The sequence below is a fragment of the Xyrauchen texanus genome, chromosome 40 (assembly GCF_025860055.1).
Source record: "Xyrauchen texanus isolate HMW12.3.18 chromosome 40, RBS_HiC_50CHRs, whole genome shotgun sequence".
Lineage (NCBI taxonomy): Eukaryota > Metazoa > Chordata > Actinopteri > Cypriniformes > Catostomidae > Xyrauchen > Xyrauchen texanus.
Genome location: NC_068315.1, coordinates 23,967,611 through 23,982,852, shown reverse-complemented (window position 1 = coordinate 23,982,852; position 15,242 = coordinate 23,967,611). Strand labels below are relative to the sequence as shown.

The 15,242-nt window shown below is 36.3% G+C and overlaps 1 protein-coding gene across 1 annotated transcript; it reads left to right on the top strand.

Annotated features, from left to right (window-relative positions):
• The first annotated feature begins 1,289 nt into the window (after positions 1–1,289).
• LOC127633443 (5'(3')-deoxyribonucleotidase, mitochondrial-like) lies at positions 1,290–8,883 on the top strand. Its single transcript, XM_052112534.1, has 5 exons — positions 1,290–2,143; positions 3,374–3,474; positions 3,719–3,779; positions 4,455–4,569; positions 4,651–8,883. Exons 1-5 carry the CDS (start codon positions 1,883–1,885, stop codon positions 4,788–4,790), a joined length of 678 nt encoding a protein of 225 aa, XP_051968494.1. The 5' UTR covers positions 1,290–1,882; the 3' UTR covers positions 4,791–8,883.
• The last annotated feature ends 6,359 nt before the right edge of the window (positions 8,884–15,242 follow it).

Here is a 15,242-nt window from a genome sequence, read left to right as displayed (position 1 = left end):
CTCATACTGTTTTTATATAAGTATATAGCCGAATGTCCAGTAAAACGGTTCTCAATTACATATTTTCTGTTAGACAACGGAACGGAACGGAACTTAGCTAACGTTACATGTTTATGAGTTTGAAGAAGGTTTATTGTTGTGTTTGGATAAGTAAAATGTATAGAATCTGTAAATATACGATCTGAAGTCGGAGAGTTCAGAAACCGAACCGGAATGAACTAAAACTCTGATCACTGATCTATATATATATACTCTGATTAGTAGTGAATATAAGCGCATGCCAAGAAAAAACGGTCAAATTAAATGTTTTGAATTAAAACAAATGAGAAGGCAGCTGCTATGTGATCACTGATTGGTTCCTGCTAACACAGCGTGAACATGCGCAGCTCATTCATGTCTATGTGCGCTGGCGTGCAGTCAACGGAATGTGCTGCTCCTCTCAGCCGAAGACCTCACGCTTGCAGTACTGGCGATATTTGGAAAGTTGCTAAGGTTTGTCCAAAAAGTCGCTAGATTTGTCGCTAGTCGCTTTTTTGAAAAAATGTCGCTAAAGGGGTCTGAAAAGTCGCTAAAAATAGCGACAAAGTCGCTAAGTTGGCAAGACGATAAATAGCAATGATTTTGGAATTTTAATTATTCTTTTTTGTTAGTGCTTTGTTTCAATAATATGAATTTGTTATATATGACAGATCATATAATCAAGTAATATACATTTACTTGAGCTAATGACTACCCTTCATGTTTTTATGCAAATTAATACATAATTTGATTGATATAATGTAGGAGTATTTTCTCACTGGTACAACATGGGAGTTTTTACCGTCATTTATTGTGTATTTTATTTATTTATATATTTATAAATATTGTTTGGCTTCTTCCATATTTTATTTCCGAGTTGAATAACCTTAAAAATGAATCCCCTGCTCGGACGTAGGAGCTTCCATGCGTGCGCAATCTCATCTTTGCAAACATTCTTGGGCCGGGTAAATTCCGTCAGAGATATTTTAGCAGAGACTGGCCACTGGTAATACATTTTGGAGAAATTGGAACGCCCAAAGGCTAACGGATGTAGAAAGGGAAGTCCCACCTAACAGATAAATGAGCCAATCACCTTTTAGTTAGACATTGCCTGCCATTGAACTCGAGATTGCCCATGCGCATTAGCTGAACCAGCTTTTTATAACGTGATCGGAGTAAAAAAAAAAAGAAGCACAGTTTGTTGTCATATTTACTGCTGATTGTAACAGTGGCCAACTACTTTGAAGATTTCGTTTTTTCCTCATTTAAGTGATAGGAGCTGTACTTTTATTGTTATGGAAAATAGCTGCCCAACCTGCCCGGTAGCATTCCAAAGATAGCCGCCGTGTGGACTGATTTGCCATGAAATAGACTTTGGTTTCGTGACAGGCTACACCAGAAATAGCAGAGTAGTTTGCCGTTTTAAACACCGTGGTCAGAGGACAACGGCGCATAGTAGTATGTCATTACCGCACAGCACTACGCAAATACTCTACTAAACGGACGCCTTCTCACCCAGCAACTTGTAAACAAATTAAGAAACCGAGAGTCTATGGGGCAGGTCAACAACAGCTCTGCAAGTAAACACCAGCGACCACTGGAAAAGCATATGAGATCGCGACCCTCTGACCCCCACAAACAAACAAAAGACACTGTAATAAATAGAAACGCGTTTGCAATGTGCAAAACAACAGAGAGCCAACATAATTAGATGGGTTACAACACGGTCCACGGGCAACCAAACCGCTCCCTAAATCACTAAATCTACATTCATATCAATAAATGAAACTTTGCGTATTAAATACATTGGATTTAGAGGACTTTGGATCTGTGGACTTTGAAGAGGTTTATTTGAGGCACGACCATGACTTTACTACCGAGGATTGTACGGTGGGTTGAGAGAAGCGCTTCATCTATCTACTTTCACTACCTCAAAGCCAACATGTCCACGAATAACAACAGACTGAGAGTCCTGGTGGACATGGACGGTGTCATCGCAGATTTCGAGGGAGGATTGTTGAAGAAATTCAAAGCAAGGTATCCGAATGATCCGTTTATATCATTAGAGGACAGAAGAGGATTCTGGGTGTCCACACAGTATGGGGATCTGAGAGGTGATCTGTGTGTAAGTGTATAAAGCTGAACCATGTTCCTTCTGCTGTGCTTCTTTCAGTGTTGTACTACTTTAGGTGCCTTCAGGAAAGACAATCAGTTGATCTGATCACCAGCCTCAACATAGACCTTAAAGGTGCACCATGTAACTGGTTCCTCATTTATTTATTTTTTTAAATACTGTAATTTTGAAACCTGTAATAATTGGCATTTGCATGTGATGAAGAGTCCATTAACCTTTATAAAAGTTGATTTATTCTACATGAAGAGGGTCCCCTCATGGGGGAAGCCATGTTGAGGTCACATGACCGAATGCTACCAAAGTCTTAAAAGTCAGTCTACTGTCGGCCATCTGAATGTGGAAAGACTAAAATCTCAAGAACGGTTGGTCAAGATAACGATCAAAGAACATATTTCAAATCATCAATAAATGAATAATAAATAATAATACTGGAATCCTAAATTGTGCTTCTTCAACTCATATTACGCTAAAACACACAATTTTCCCAGCTTGGAGTTGATTGACAGGTGATGTCTGTATCTAAAAGGTGATTGGCTCTTTGACCTGTTAGGCGGGACTTCCTTTCTACATCCGTTTACCGTTGGGTGCTTGAGAATTCCAATTTCTCCCATTCATTTAAATAGAAGTGGCCCATTTCTGCTAAATAATCTCTGATGCTACTTGATTAATATCATCAACCACATTGTTATTGAACACTTTCACTTATGGATTAAATGAATCAAGTCTGACTGTGAATAGTGAATCTCGACAATGGGGTCGGTAACTGAAAGCTATTGTGTTTAAGTGATGCTGCATCTAGGTGTGTAAGTTCAAGTCGACATAAAAAAAATCCTGGAATTATGTCTTTGTCTCAAAGCCTAGTGTGCTGCCTACCTAGATGCCATTTTTGGACATCACAGGCACATGACTAAAAATTCTGTCTAAGTGCTTACAAGGCAGGGTTCACACAGTAATGGGAAAACCCTGAAATAGCTACTTATAATTTGGAATTTTAGAAATGTGATTTTCAGGCCTGGAAAATTCTGGAAATTTCTATTGTGAATATAAAACTATCTATTTTTTTTATAGGATCCAAAATATTTAGTCTTTTTGTGACATTTTTATAAGATGACCCCAATAACAAACAACAAAGAATTGTGGCAACCCCAATTAGCATTTGAGACACAGTCATTCACTTCTTGCATGAAGGGAGTGTAAATGTAATTGTTGCATTGATTGCAGGAAAAGGCCATCAGTATTTGGGAGTCCAAAAACTTCTTCATCGAGCTTGACCCTCTTCCTGGAGGAGTGGAGGCCATGAAGGAGATGTCCAAAATGGAGAAGTAAGTTAAGCGAAAGGTTTGGCCGCACAATACGATGTTATTGAAAGAAATAAACACGTGTTGTAGGTTTACGGGACCTATTATAAATCATATCAATAAATCATCCACCCTCCTGGAGAACTTGCATAACAGACAGATAAGCATGGCTAAATTGCCTTACTCGTGAGTAAATGTTTAGTCTGTACATTAGTGGCTGGAAAATTATTCTGTTCTTTAAGATCAGATTTTCCTTTTCACTACTTAGTACAGATGTCTTCATTTGCACCAGTCCAATAAAGAATTACAGCTACTGCCCATTTGAAAAGGTAAGATTCTCTTAAACTTTTTTAAGGTTTAAGGGCTAGTTCGCAACCAATTTTAACTCACCCTAATGTCTTTTCAAACCTGTATCACACAAAAAAAGAAGTTGAGTAGAATGTCTGAATTGCTCTTTTCCACACAAAGATAAACTGGATGGGGATCAGGGGTTGACAAGCGCCAAGAATGTCAAAACATATGCTGAAAATAAGTCTTCACATATTTGTTCATATGACTTGTGCACTATATTCCATGTCTTCTGAAACCATATAATAACAACTTGTGTGAGGAACAGACTGAAATTAAAGTCATTATTCACTGAAAATCTTGGTTGACACGTGTGGTCACCATTCACTTTCATGTATGGAAGAGAGCAGCTTGAACATTTAGCTGTAAATATCTTCCATGGCAGAAATAAAGTCATATGGGTTTGGAATGACATGAGGGTGAATAAGTGATGACAAAATATTCATTTTTGGGTGAGCTATCCCTTTAAACTGTTCAGCCAATGTATAGCCACATTTTGCATAGGTTTAGCAACACATGTCTTTGTGTTCATACAGTAATACCCTATTTTTGACAAACTCAGTAATGCAGCTACATAATTTTAAGGACAGTCAGCATTTCAGTACATTTTCTATCAGTTTCCATGGTTTCGTCTCATAAAGTGTGTTTGTCCCCAGTATGCATGGATAGAGAAACACCTGGGGCCTGAGTTTCTGGAACAGATCATCCTGACCAGAGACAAGACCATTGTGACAGGAGACCTCCTCATAGATGACAAACCTGATATCCTGGGTGAGTATAAACTGCATCCCTGGTCTAAACTATAAAGGGCCCTGATAATTTCTGTCACATGTATCTTTCCTCACTTTGAAGGTGTGGAGCCAAACCCCTCCTGGGAGCACATCCTTTTCACTGCCTGTCACAACAAGCACCTGCTTCCAGACCCCTCCCGTCGACGGCTTCTGTCCTGGGCAGATGACTGGAGGGGTATTCTGGCAAGTAAGCGCCAGTAAGACAACCTCAAAACAACGCATCATGCAACTGGCACCCAGTGCTGTCATACACTCAACCAGCCTTTAGGGACAACAAGCTGATTGGTGCACAGATGGGTAAATGTTACCAACTGTAATAAGTTGAACAGCATTTAAGTATTCGTTTACATTTTTTTATAAAAGTCATTAGTCATAATAGTTCACCCAAAAATGAAAATTCTCTCATCATTTACCCACCCTCTTGCCATCACAGATATGCATGACTTAAGTTCTTTCTTTTGCAGAACACAAACATAGATTTTTAGAAGAATATTTCAGCTCTGCATATCCATACAATACAAGTGAATGTTGATTAGAACTTTGAAGCTCCAAAAAGCATAAAAGTAATCCATACGACTCCAGTGGTTAAATATGTCTTCTAAAGCGATCTTATTGGTTTTGTGTGAGTACAGGCACAAATGAACTCACTTTTCACTTTACATCTTGCCATTGTTGTCTCTTGGCACTATCACGATTTCAATCTCGATTACACTTCCAAGTGCTTAATGCACGCACAGAGGAGCGCAAATGCTAATGTCAAGATTTAATAGAGAAAAAGAAAGTATATGTTGATCTAGATAACTTCGGAAGACATGGATTAAACCACTGGAGTCATATGGATTTCTTTTATGCTGCCTTTATGTGCTTTTTGGAGCTTCAAGGTTTTACTCACCATTCACTTGCATTAAATGGACGAACAGAGCTGAGATATTGTTCTAAAAATCTTAATTTGTGTTCAGTAGAAGAAAGTAAGTCACAAACATCTGGGATAGCATCAGGGTGAGTAAGTCATGAGAGAATTAACTTTTTTAGTTAAATTATTCCTTTAACGAAGCCCTCATTTTCAGTATTACTCTGTATAGGTCCATAACAATGCCTGTTATCTTTTGCATGATTATTGAATACTCAGGCATCATTGAAAATATTGAATAGGGGGTATAATCAGAGGGAGGCAAAATCTTTGATTTTTATTTTAGCATCCAAAGTAAATGATTCAATCTTTAATGCAAGAATATTAGTATTACTCTAATGTCATCTTTTTATTGTTTACCATGCTTTCTATTGAGGGCTGAGACTTTTCTTTAAATTTCTAGTTTACATCAAGCATGAACTGCCTTCCACCTCATTTTAAAAAAGAGGAACTGTCTACAGAAGGTAGAATATTTCCACTCCTGTCTAACCGCACAAACATTAGCATAAGCTTCTTTCAAACTCGCTAAGGTTTTTCACTGGTTATTCTCATTCTGATGGGATAATGTCAGCATGAATGCATATTTATATTATTTTTAATTCAGGGAGAACACAATACTCAGAACAAGAACATGTTTAATAATGTATATCATACCTTACCATGTTTTGAGTGTCACTAGTTGACTAGATCAGACTGACCAAACCACTGTGACCACCTTCCTAAAAGGAAGACTAGAGACTGCAGTGACAGATTCTTGGGCGTGTAGCACTCTTGACACAAGAGGGCACTCTGAACACATGTAGTAATTAGAACACCTCATACTTGGATGTTGCTTTTTTTAACCAGAGCCTTATAACTTATTTGTTTGGGATCTTTTAATACATGTTTGACGCCATGGGGGTAGGTGAACTGGTTTATGGCTTTGGTAATGTGCTGAAGTACAATCAGGCATCTAAAAAAAATAAAATGAATTAAACCGAGTGAGAGAGCCCTCAAACGATCAAAGAATAAATGTGCAGAGTTCAGTACTGTAAACAAAGTCATATTTATCTTTTGTGCACCATTTTAAACCACTTATTGGTTGAATGACAAAGGCTTGGCATGACTTTAAAACAAGAAAGGTTTATCATCTGCAAGAACAAGCAATCAAAGCGTAGTCTTATACTGTAGATTAAATATTTCAAAGTCCTACAAGAACACACAGATGATCAAAGGATGTTTAAAGTTCACTGATGCTGATCATCAAATACTTACAGCTCATTTGCTGCTTTACTGGGAACATTAGGGTTTAGTCACCGCGAAAATGGTATTTGCTGGATTTCCTCATAATTATGTCTTAAGTTAATATGAGATTGGCAGATACAACAAGCCTTATTTGTATCTGACTATGATGAAATTTTTATTTTTTTTTTTTTTTGCAGTCTGTTACCATTAAGTTTATGAACTAATCTTAGGAAAGTTATATGACAGAGACATTAGGAATTCTGATACAATGTAATTAATTCAACAGGGCTGCAGCCTTACCTTAGAACTTTAAAGGGATAGTTCACCCAAAAACGAAAATCCTCTCATCAATTACTCACCCTCGTGCCATCCCAGATGTGTGCTTTTTGGAGCTTCAAAGGTCTAGCCACTATCCACTTGCAATTTATAGACCAATAGAGCTGAGGAATTTTTCTAAAAGTCTTTGTGTTTAGCAGAAGAAAGTGAGACAGACCTGGGATGGCGTGAGGGTGAGAACATGATGAGAGAATTTTCATTTTTGGGTGGACTATTCCTTCAAAATTGGGTGGACTATTCCTTCAAAACAGACACTCGTTGGTAGTTTCTTTTGTCCAAACATGTACACCAACCTGTGCAATGAAGATTTATTTAACCAGTATGAGATGCATTATAAAGCAAACCACCTGTCATGCTTTTGAAAGATGATGTTGCATTTAGGGTTAATGTTAAACTAGTGCACAGGATCTAATATAGCGTACTCTCTGCAACAGGATTGGAACATCTCTACCTGAAGGCTAAATTATTAACAGCAGACAGGCTGAGATATTGCTTTAGTGCTTAGAGCAATGGTTGCACTTGGTGCTGTATTTTTCTAGCTCAGCAGAACGTTAGCTGAGGCTATTGTCCAGTGGCACAATGTCACTTTGTTATATGCGCTTGCCTTTGTCTTTAGTACATCTGCAAAGAGATTATTTTTGTTTTTGTTGTACTTTCTGCCATGTCATTTTGAAATAGATAAACAGAAGTTGGTCATTTGAAAGTGAGTTCTTTATGAAGTTTTAACACATTAAGATTCATAACCAACAAAAGTGGAGCTAGAAGCTCTTCGCTGCTGTGAAGAGCCTGGAATATTCTGGAGCATGAAAGCACCTGACATGAGCTGAATAAATAGCCATGATCACCAATGCAATTGCCAAAGCTATTCTCCTGGCATACATAGTGTTTTCACCATTATGAGTCTTTTTTCTTTGATATACGGATTTGATTTCGATAGGATTCGATAGGATAGGACTTTGTTTAGATGACGTTTTTTAGAATTATATTACTTTTATGTACATGAGGAGTTCAAACCTGTTTTGTTTTTAACATGGGAGTGTTTTTAATTTAATTATTAAAGGGCAAAATATAAAACCTGTTTGAAATAATAAAAAAATATTCAGCGAGAAGATCTATGTATGTATGTATGTATGTATAATAAAAAAGATTATCAAGGAGACATCGCAATGCTTTTTTTCATCTGATAATGTAAAAAGTATTATATAAAAGGCCATCTTTTTTAATTTATTCTCAAAATACTCCATTTAATACATTTAAGGTGACGTGTATAACACATTTATAACACAGACCACAGTAGCTTGACCATTGTCCTGTAAAATAATTTACTTGAATCCTTTTCAGTCAGTTGTCATGTGGTAGTCTTGTGGATTTAATTGATGAATGCAATTATATCAATGTCCTGGGTGAGCACTGCTGTGTTCAGTTATCTACAGTATGTCATATTTCTCACCTTGTACTTTTTCACGTTACTGGCATTAGGGGACGCTGTTGCATGTGTCAAAACTGTTTTGTCTTTTCAAAACGCTCCCGGTCTTGATGTGTGTCTGCAGACCAAACATGTATGCATAACTCTGCTGAGTTACTTGAATGGTTAACAGTCAGAATAGAGTGCCATAACTGGGTCCCAGAAGTAAAAATCCCATTTGTTTTCAACATAGAGGAACATATGTTTAACATTAGCATATCAACTTTAAAGACCATATAATGAGCTCCAAATTGGTAAATCAAAGTCAGTGCGACTCTTATGATTTCTTAATTTAAGAAATCATGTTTAATACCTGAATTCTCAGTAAAGAACTACTCTACCCATAATCAAGAACAGAGATCCACCAATCAGAGAAGTCGCTCTTGCCATTGTGGAAAAACATGATCAAGTCGGTTTTTAAACTACTTTTATATTGGTGTATATAAATATTTTGCTATTAACTTAGAATATGTTGTTTTTATACATATAATCGGTGAAAATATATCGGTAGATATATTGTAACATTTTTGATTCAGTTACATCTTTTGCAATGCTTTATGGGATGAGTAGTTAATTCCTTCATATAATAATTTTTGTATGCACTATTGTCTTTTTATCTGATTGTCAAATTGCTACAAAAGAAAGTGTGTAATGATATGATTTATCTTGGAGCTGGTTGGTTTGATCCATGGACAAACTCTTTACCTGAATATTTTTTTTAAACACCCATGGAGAAAATAAATGGGAAAATATAACTGGAACCAAAGCGGTTTAAAACGTGCACCATCTCTGTTGCACTCCATTCGGCCTGACAATTGTCATTAACATACATTTTTCACTCAGAATAGACAATTTTACAACAAGCAGCCTGAAGTCAAAATAAGTCACACTATATGCTTAACAGTAACCTACTGTATCTTTATCCTCAGTACTCGTGCAGATATTATATAAGACAGCCATACACATACCGGGGTCTTGCCAGGTCTTCTTGTTAATATATGTCTGTGTGACCTATTCAGTGTGTATGAGGGGAAGTTAGGCTATGATTCCAAGTCTTGTACAGATACAAAAGTATTTGCACCCTTGGTAAATATGATCAAAAGTCTGTGAAAATGTCTTTGTGTTTATCCTTTTGTTATTTCATTCAAAATATTCACAAAATTGAACCTTTAATTGAAGTAAACTAACTGAAAGGGGGAAAATGTCATACTTCAATAAATATTTTTCTCCAAAACACGTTTGCCACAGTTATTGGCACCCCTAAAAATTCTTATGAGTAAAATATGTCTTATATTTCCATTCAGATTTTACCTTTTTTAGAACACCTGTGTGACTAGGAACATGAAAATCTTCAGCCATGACTTTGTTTCACAAGGGTATAAATATAAGGTTACACACAAACCAAATTCCCCTAATCATCAATCACAGTGAGACCAAAGAATACATTAATGATGTTTGAGTGTTTCATATCTATTTAACTTTACTATAGGATATCTAATTCTATAGGCAAATTAGTACTATATTCATACAAATGTCTACTATATATAAAATTTATGTGGATTTTTTGCATCATCTCTATTAAAAAAAAACCTTAAAGTAACAGAATAAATAATTTTCTATTTGATAAATACATGTGCTGAGTCGCTGAAGACCAGAGGTATGCAATAATGTTTGCCGAAAAACCCATGCTTTTTTAAGATTAAATAAGAATCTAAGTGGTACTTACCGTAAACTCACCTGCACTAGGATGTTTTGGGTGGTTGCCTGGGTGTTGCTATGCAGATGCTACAGTGTTCTGATTGTATTTTAGTGTGGTGCTATAATAGTAGGGTGTTCTGCATGGTTGCTTACTGGCCCAAGGTAAAGGAGCACATCCCCAAGTCTATAATATTCTGGTTCCAGAGCCACTTTTTTGGGGATACCAGCCTGCAAATGGCTTACTTGGCAGTTGGCCTTGCATATTAAGCTTAAGTAGGATAAATTATTCTAACTATTAAAAAAATTCATCACCTTTAAAGTAATAAGAAAAGCCTGAAGGAAGAAATAAAATGTAAACATCAAGTGTGGCTATTCTCAAAACACGCTTTCATTACCTTCCAGACATTTTCTGTTCTCTGTTTGTGTTTGTGTTCTTTCTGTTTGTTTTCCAATGGAATGGGTAGCCACTAGCTTTGTTGCACTGATGCTGTTTCCAAGAGGCAGACACTCAAAGGCAAGAAAACACTCGCAAGGTGTACTGCACACCTATGCACACAGCTCTCAATTTCCAGAGAGGAGCTACTCAAGGATGGTAATAAAATCATTTACCAAAGTACTGACTCATCCTCAAAAGCAGGGAAAAACACAATGACGTTGGCTGAGTAGGCACAAGGATCCCGAATGAGGACCTCTTTTGGTTTGTTTGCAAACTGTCAATGTCAATATACAGACCCCTCAACCTGCCACATAAATCCAAACAGGTTCCATAATTTTTCCCAGAGAAACGAAGTGACTAATTTCTCTTGTAACCCAGTTGGTTTGAAGTGTCCCTTCCAGGAAACAGCATACCTGCAAGCAAATACTGCAGTAATTCCAGCAAATAAACTATAAAAATGTCCATGATAAATCACAATGATATAGACACTTAGCCTGTATGAGAGCTGATATATCTAACGAGACCTATAATAAAACTCCCTTTTTTTTTGTTTTTTTTTGCACATTTCTTTGCACATTTTTTACCTCTTGATGTCGCTTGCCCTGTTATGGTCACTGGCCATATATATATTTACATATTTGTACTTCATTCTGTTCAATGCACCTTCAGTGTTTAAACTTCTTTGTTTGCACCTTGTATTGTTCTCATAGACATTTGCATTGAGCAAATGGTCTCTGCTTCTCTACCTCATAACTTTGCACTCCATTAAAAATCTTTATTGTATATACATATATATATATATATATATATATATATATATATATATATATATATATATATATATATATATATATACATATTGATATTTCCACTTCTGGTTTGATGCTAACTGCATTTCATTGGCTCTGTACCTGTACTCTGCACATTCACAATGAAGTTTAATCTAATCTAATATAAAAATAAGGTAAATACAAATAACATTACCATCCATTTAAAACAAAACTCACTAGAATCTTGGAAAAATTGACCTCAGTTTTGCTGTTTTGTCATTTCAAAGAAACATTTGTGGAAGTTTTCGGTTTGGTGCATACATAGACAGTATTTCATGGTTAAATATTTAGTTGTGGTCATGCCAGTTCTTTGAAAACCAGAGGATTTCTCTGTGTGTTTCTCAGTTGTTATGTGTAATCATTGAACTTTCAGTTTTTGCACAGCCCTGAATTGAAGAGCAAATTGTATTCACATTGTAAATTATATGGATTAACATTGTTCTGACAGTTAGTACAACATGAGAGAAATTACTAAATGGCACACTTTGGTCATTCTTGGAAAAAGCTTTTCGTAGCAGAAGATTTATGGAGAAAATCGTCATGATAACAGAGAAAAATTGGATTGGGGGGTAACCTGACAAGGACAGTAACTAGAATAACTGGTAGTTGCTAGATTTATACATTTTCTTATGGAAATGTAAGGGGTTCATGCCCATGTAAATTTCAGTGGTTGAGCCCACCGCAAGCCCCAAGTTTCTGATATTCTCTTGCCTATGTACATTTATGCATTTGGCAGACACTTTTATCCAAAGCAACTTACAGTGCAATTATTACAGGGACAATACCCCCGAGCAACCTGGAGTTAAGTGTCTTGCTCAAGGACACAATGGTGGTGGCTGTGGGGATCGAACCAGCAACCTTTTGATTAACAGTTATGTGCTTTAGCCCACTACTCCGTATGTATAACTATGTATAATCATGTATAATCCGTATGTATAATAATGTATAACTGTAAATATATGGCATTTTTGGCTGTTTTATCATCAGTCATGTAAAAACTGTAAATCAGTTCACTTAGAAAAGTAGCCAACATCTCAAACATAAGCAGGATTTAAGGTGTTATTCATGACTGTAGCACAAATTACACAGGTTTGCATTTGTTCAACAAAAACACAAATAGATGTGATATTCTTTTGAGGAAAAAGTAAGTACACCTTTGGCCTCAGAAGCTAGTAATGTACACATTTAGCATAATTGACCACCAGTCTCTGACATTGGCTTTTTGACCACTCTTCTTTACCAAATTCTTTCAGTTGCAAGATGTTTGAGGGTTTTAGTGCATGTACTGCCCATTTCAAATCCCCCCCCACAACATTTCAATGGGATTCAAATCTGGGCTTTGATTAGGCCATTCCATAACCCTCCATTTCTTCGTTTTGAGCCAATCATTGGTGGATTTACTTGTGTGTTTCGGATCATTATCTTGTTGAAATGTCCACCTCCGGTTCAACTTCAACTTTTGGACAATTTAGCCTCACGTTATCTTCAAGCAATCTTTAATATGATGCAGAATTTATTGTTGAATCAGTGACTGCAAACTGCCCAGTCCCTGAGGCAGCAAAGCAACACTAAACCATAACATTTCCACCACCATGCGTCACAGTTGGTATGAGGTTGTTCTCCAGAAAGGTTGTATTTGGTTGTTCATGTTGCACCAAACATGTGTACTGTTACTCTGGCCAAACAACTCTTATCTTTGATTCGTCTTTCCAGAGCACGTTTTTCCAAAAGGCCTACTCTTTATGTTCATTGGCAAACTTTAATCTTGCTCTAGTGCTCTTTTTAGACAGGAAAGGTTTTTTCCTGGCACGCCTCCCATGCAGGTCAAATTTGTGCAATCTCTTTCTGATTTTAGACGCATTTACTTTGACCACAACAGATCCTGTGATGAAACTTTGGGGTTCTTGGAGACTTCTTTTTTTCATCAGACGGTTTGCTCTTGGGCCGAATTTGCTGGGACCGCCAGTCCTGGACAAGCTGGCAGTCATTTGAAATCTACGCCACTTGTAAATGATTTTCCGTACAGTGGAATAATTTATTTTAAATAATTTCGAGAGCTTTTTAAATCCCTTGCCAGACTCACAGGCACCCACAACCATTTTTCTGAAGGCCTTACAGAACTCTTTAGATCTTGGCATGATGACACCACACACCTCAATAGCAAAGCGAACATGAGACAGATTTGTGAGGTTTAATTAAGACAGGCTCCACCTGCACTCCCTAAGGAGGTTCTAGTCATTTGCACCCAATCTTGAAGACCTAATTCTAATTTTATGGATTTAAACATGTGATAAATGTAGGGGTGTACTTACTTTTTCATGGGACTGATCTGTTGTTGTTTTTTGTTGGTTTGTTTGTTTATTTAAATTATGAAAATGACTACAAATGTTAATTTTATGTGTCGTTTGTTTGAGTACATCAACTTCATTTATAGGCACTGTTTCAAAAGAATCCAATGTTTGCTTGTCCAAATATGTAAAAAAAAAAAAGCCATGGGTGTACTTATTTTATCATATGACTGTATTTCTAATGTATACATTTTTCATTGAATGGCAATGAGTAAATCATGCATAAATTGTAAACTAATCAACTTAAGAAAAGTTTTGATTAAAGAAGCATATTTTTTTAACTTTCCTGTTTCTGACTGGATATGCAAAGATTATGCATATGAAAACATGTGAATGTGTGCACACTTGTTGTGTGTCTACAGCTCCTGCACATGTGCTGAGCCAGAGAGAAAGGAATTTTCTTTCCTATTGATCATTGTCATACTCAGTGGCAGTATAATAACAGTATGGATCTGCTATCTCTCTCTTCCAATGACATGTTTCTATCCTCCTCGACCCTTGACAATATCACAATGATTCGTTGCTGTTATTTTATGCTCTTAAGCAAAACGATTTGACCTGGTTGTTGCATGCTCATATAACGTGGACAACTTTCTCTATGACTCTCCTTGACAAATGCATTAATTTTGACCTTTTCTGTAAAAACAGGCAAGTTTAAACCCTCACGCACATGTATTTATATGGCCCTGCTGGCAGCATGTGTATTAAAGGAATAGTTCACCCAGAAATACAATTCTGGTATAAGGTACACACCCTCATGTTGTTCCAAACCATATGGCTTTCTGTCTTTGGTGGAGCAGTTATTTATACAGGAGTTATTTTATTCCAGAATGTTCAAGCTGCTCTTGGTCATACTGTGTAAAAATGGATACATGCAGTTATAACCATAACAAGTTATTTTTACTCGATTGAACCCTTAAAATGACTTGGTGTTGTTGTAATGAAATCAGTTTGATTTATTAAATATGAGTCATTTTAAATATTTTTATTTGAATACATCCAGTTAATTTAGATGTTACTACATGAAGCAAATATTTTAAGTTACATTTTAAATCTTTTTATTTTCTTTAATTTCCTTGACAAGTTTATAAACATGAAATTTAATTTGATAGCTTAATATGAAATATTAATATGTTAACATTAAAATTTTCAATAATTAAAGGAATAATTGATGCATTGATCAAACAAACAGATAGTCACACCACTAACTCATGCCATCGGTTAATTCAATGTTGTCGTGTCGGTATGGATGGGTTGCACAAAACAAACAGAGCACCACAGAGACAGTGTTTGCAGTTTCCTATAAACTTAACCTACAATTGCATACTTAAAGTTGTTTCTGCATATTATGCTGGGACAGGAGAAATTATTTTAACACAGAAAAAAATTACATGCTTTAGCTTTAA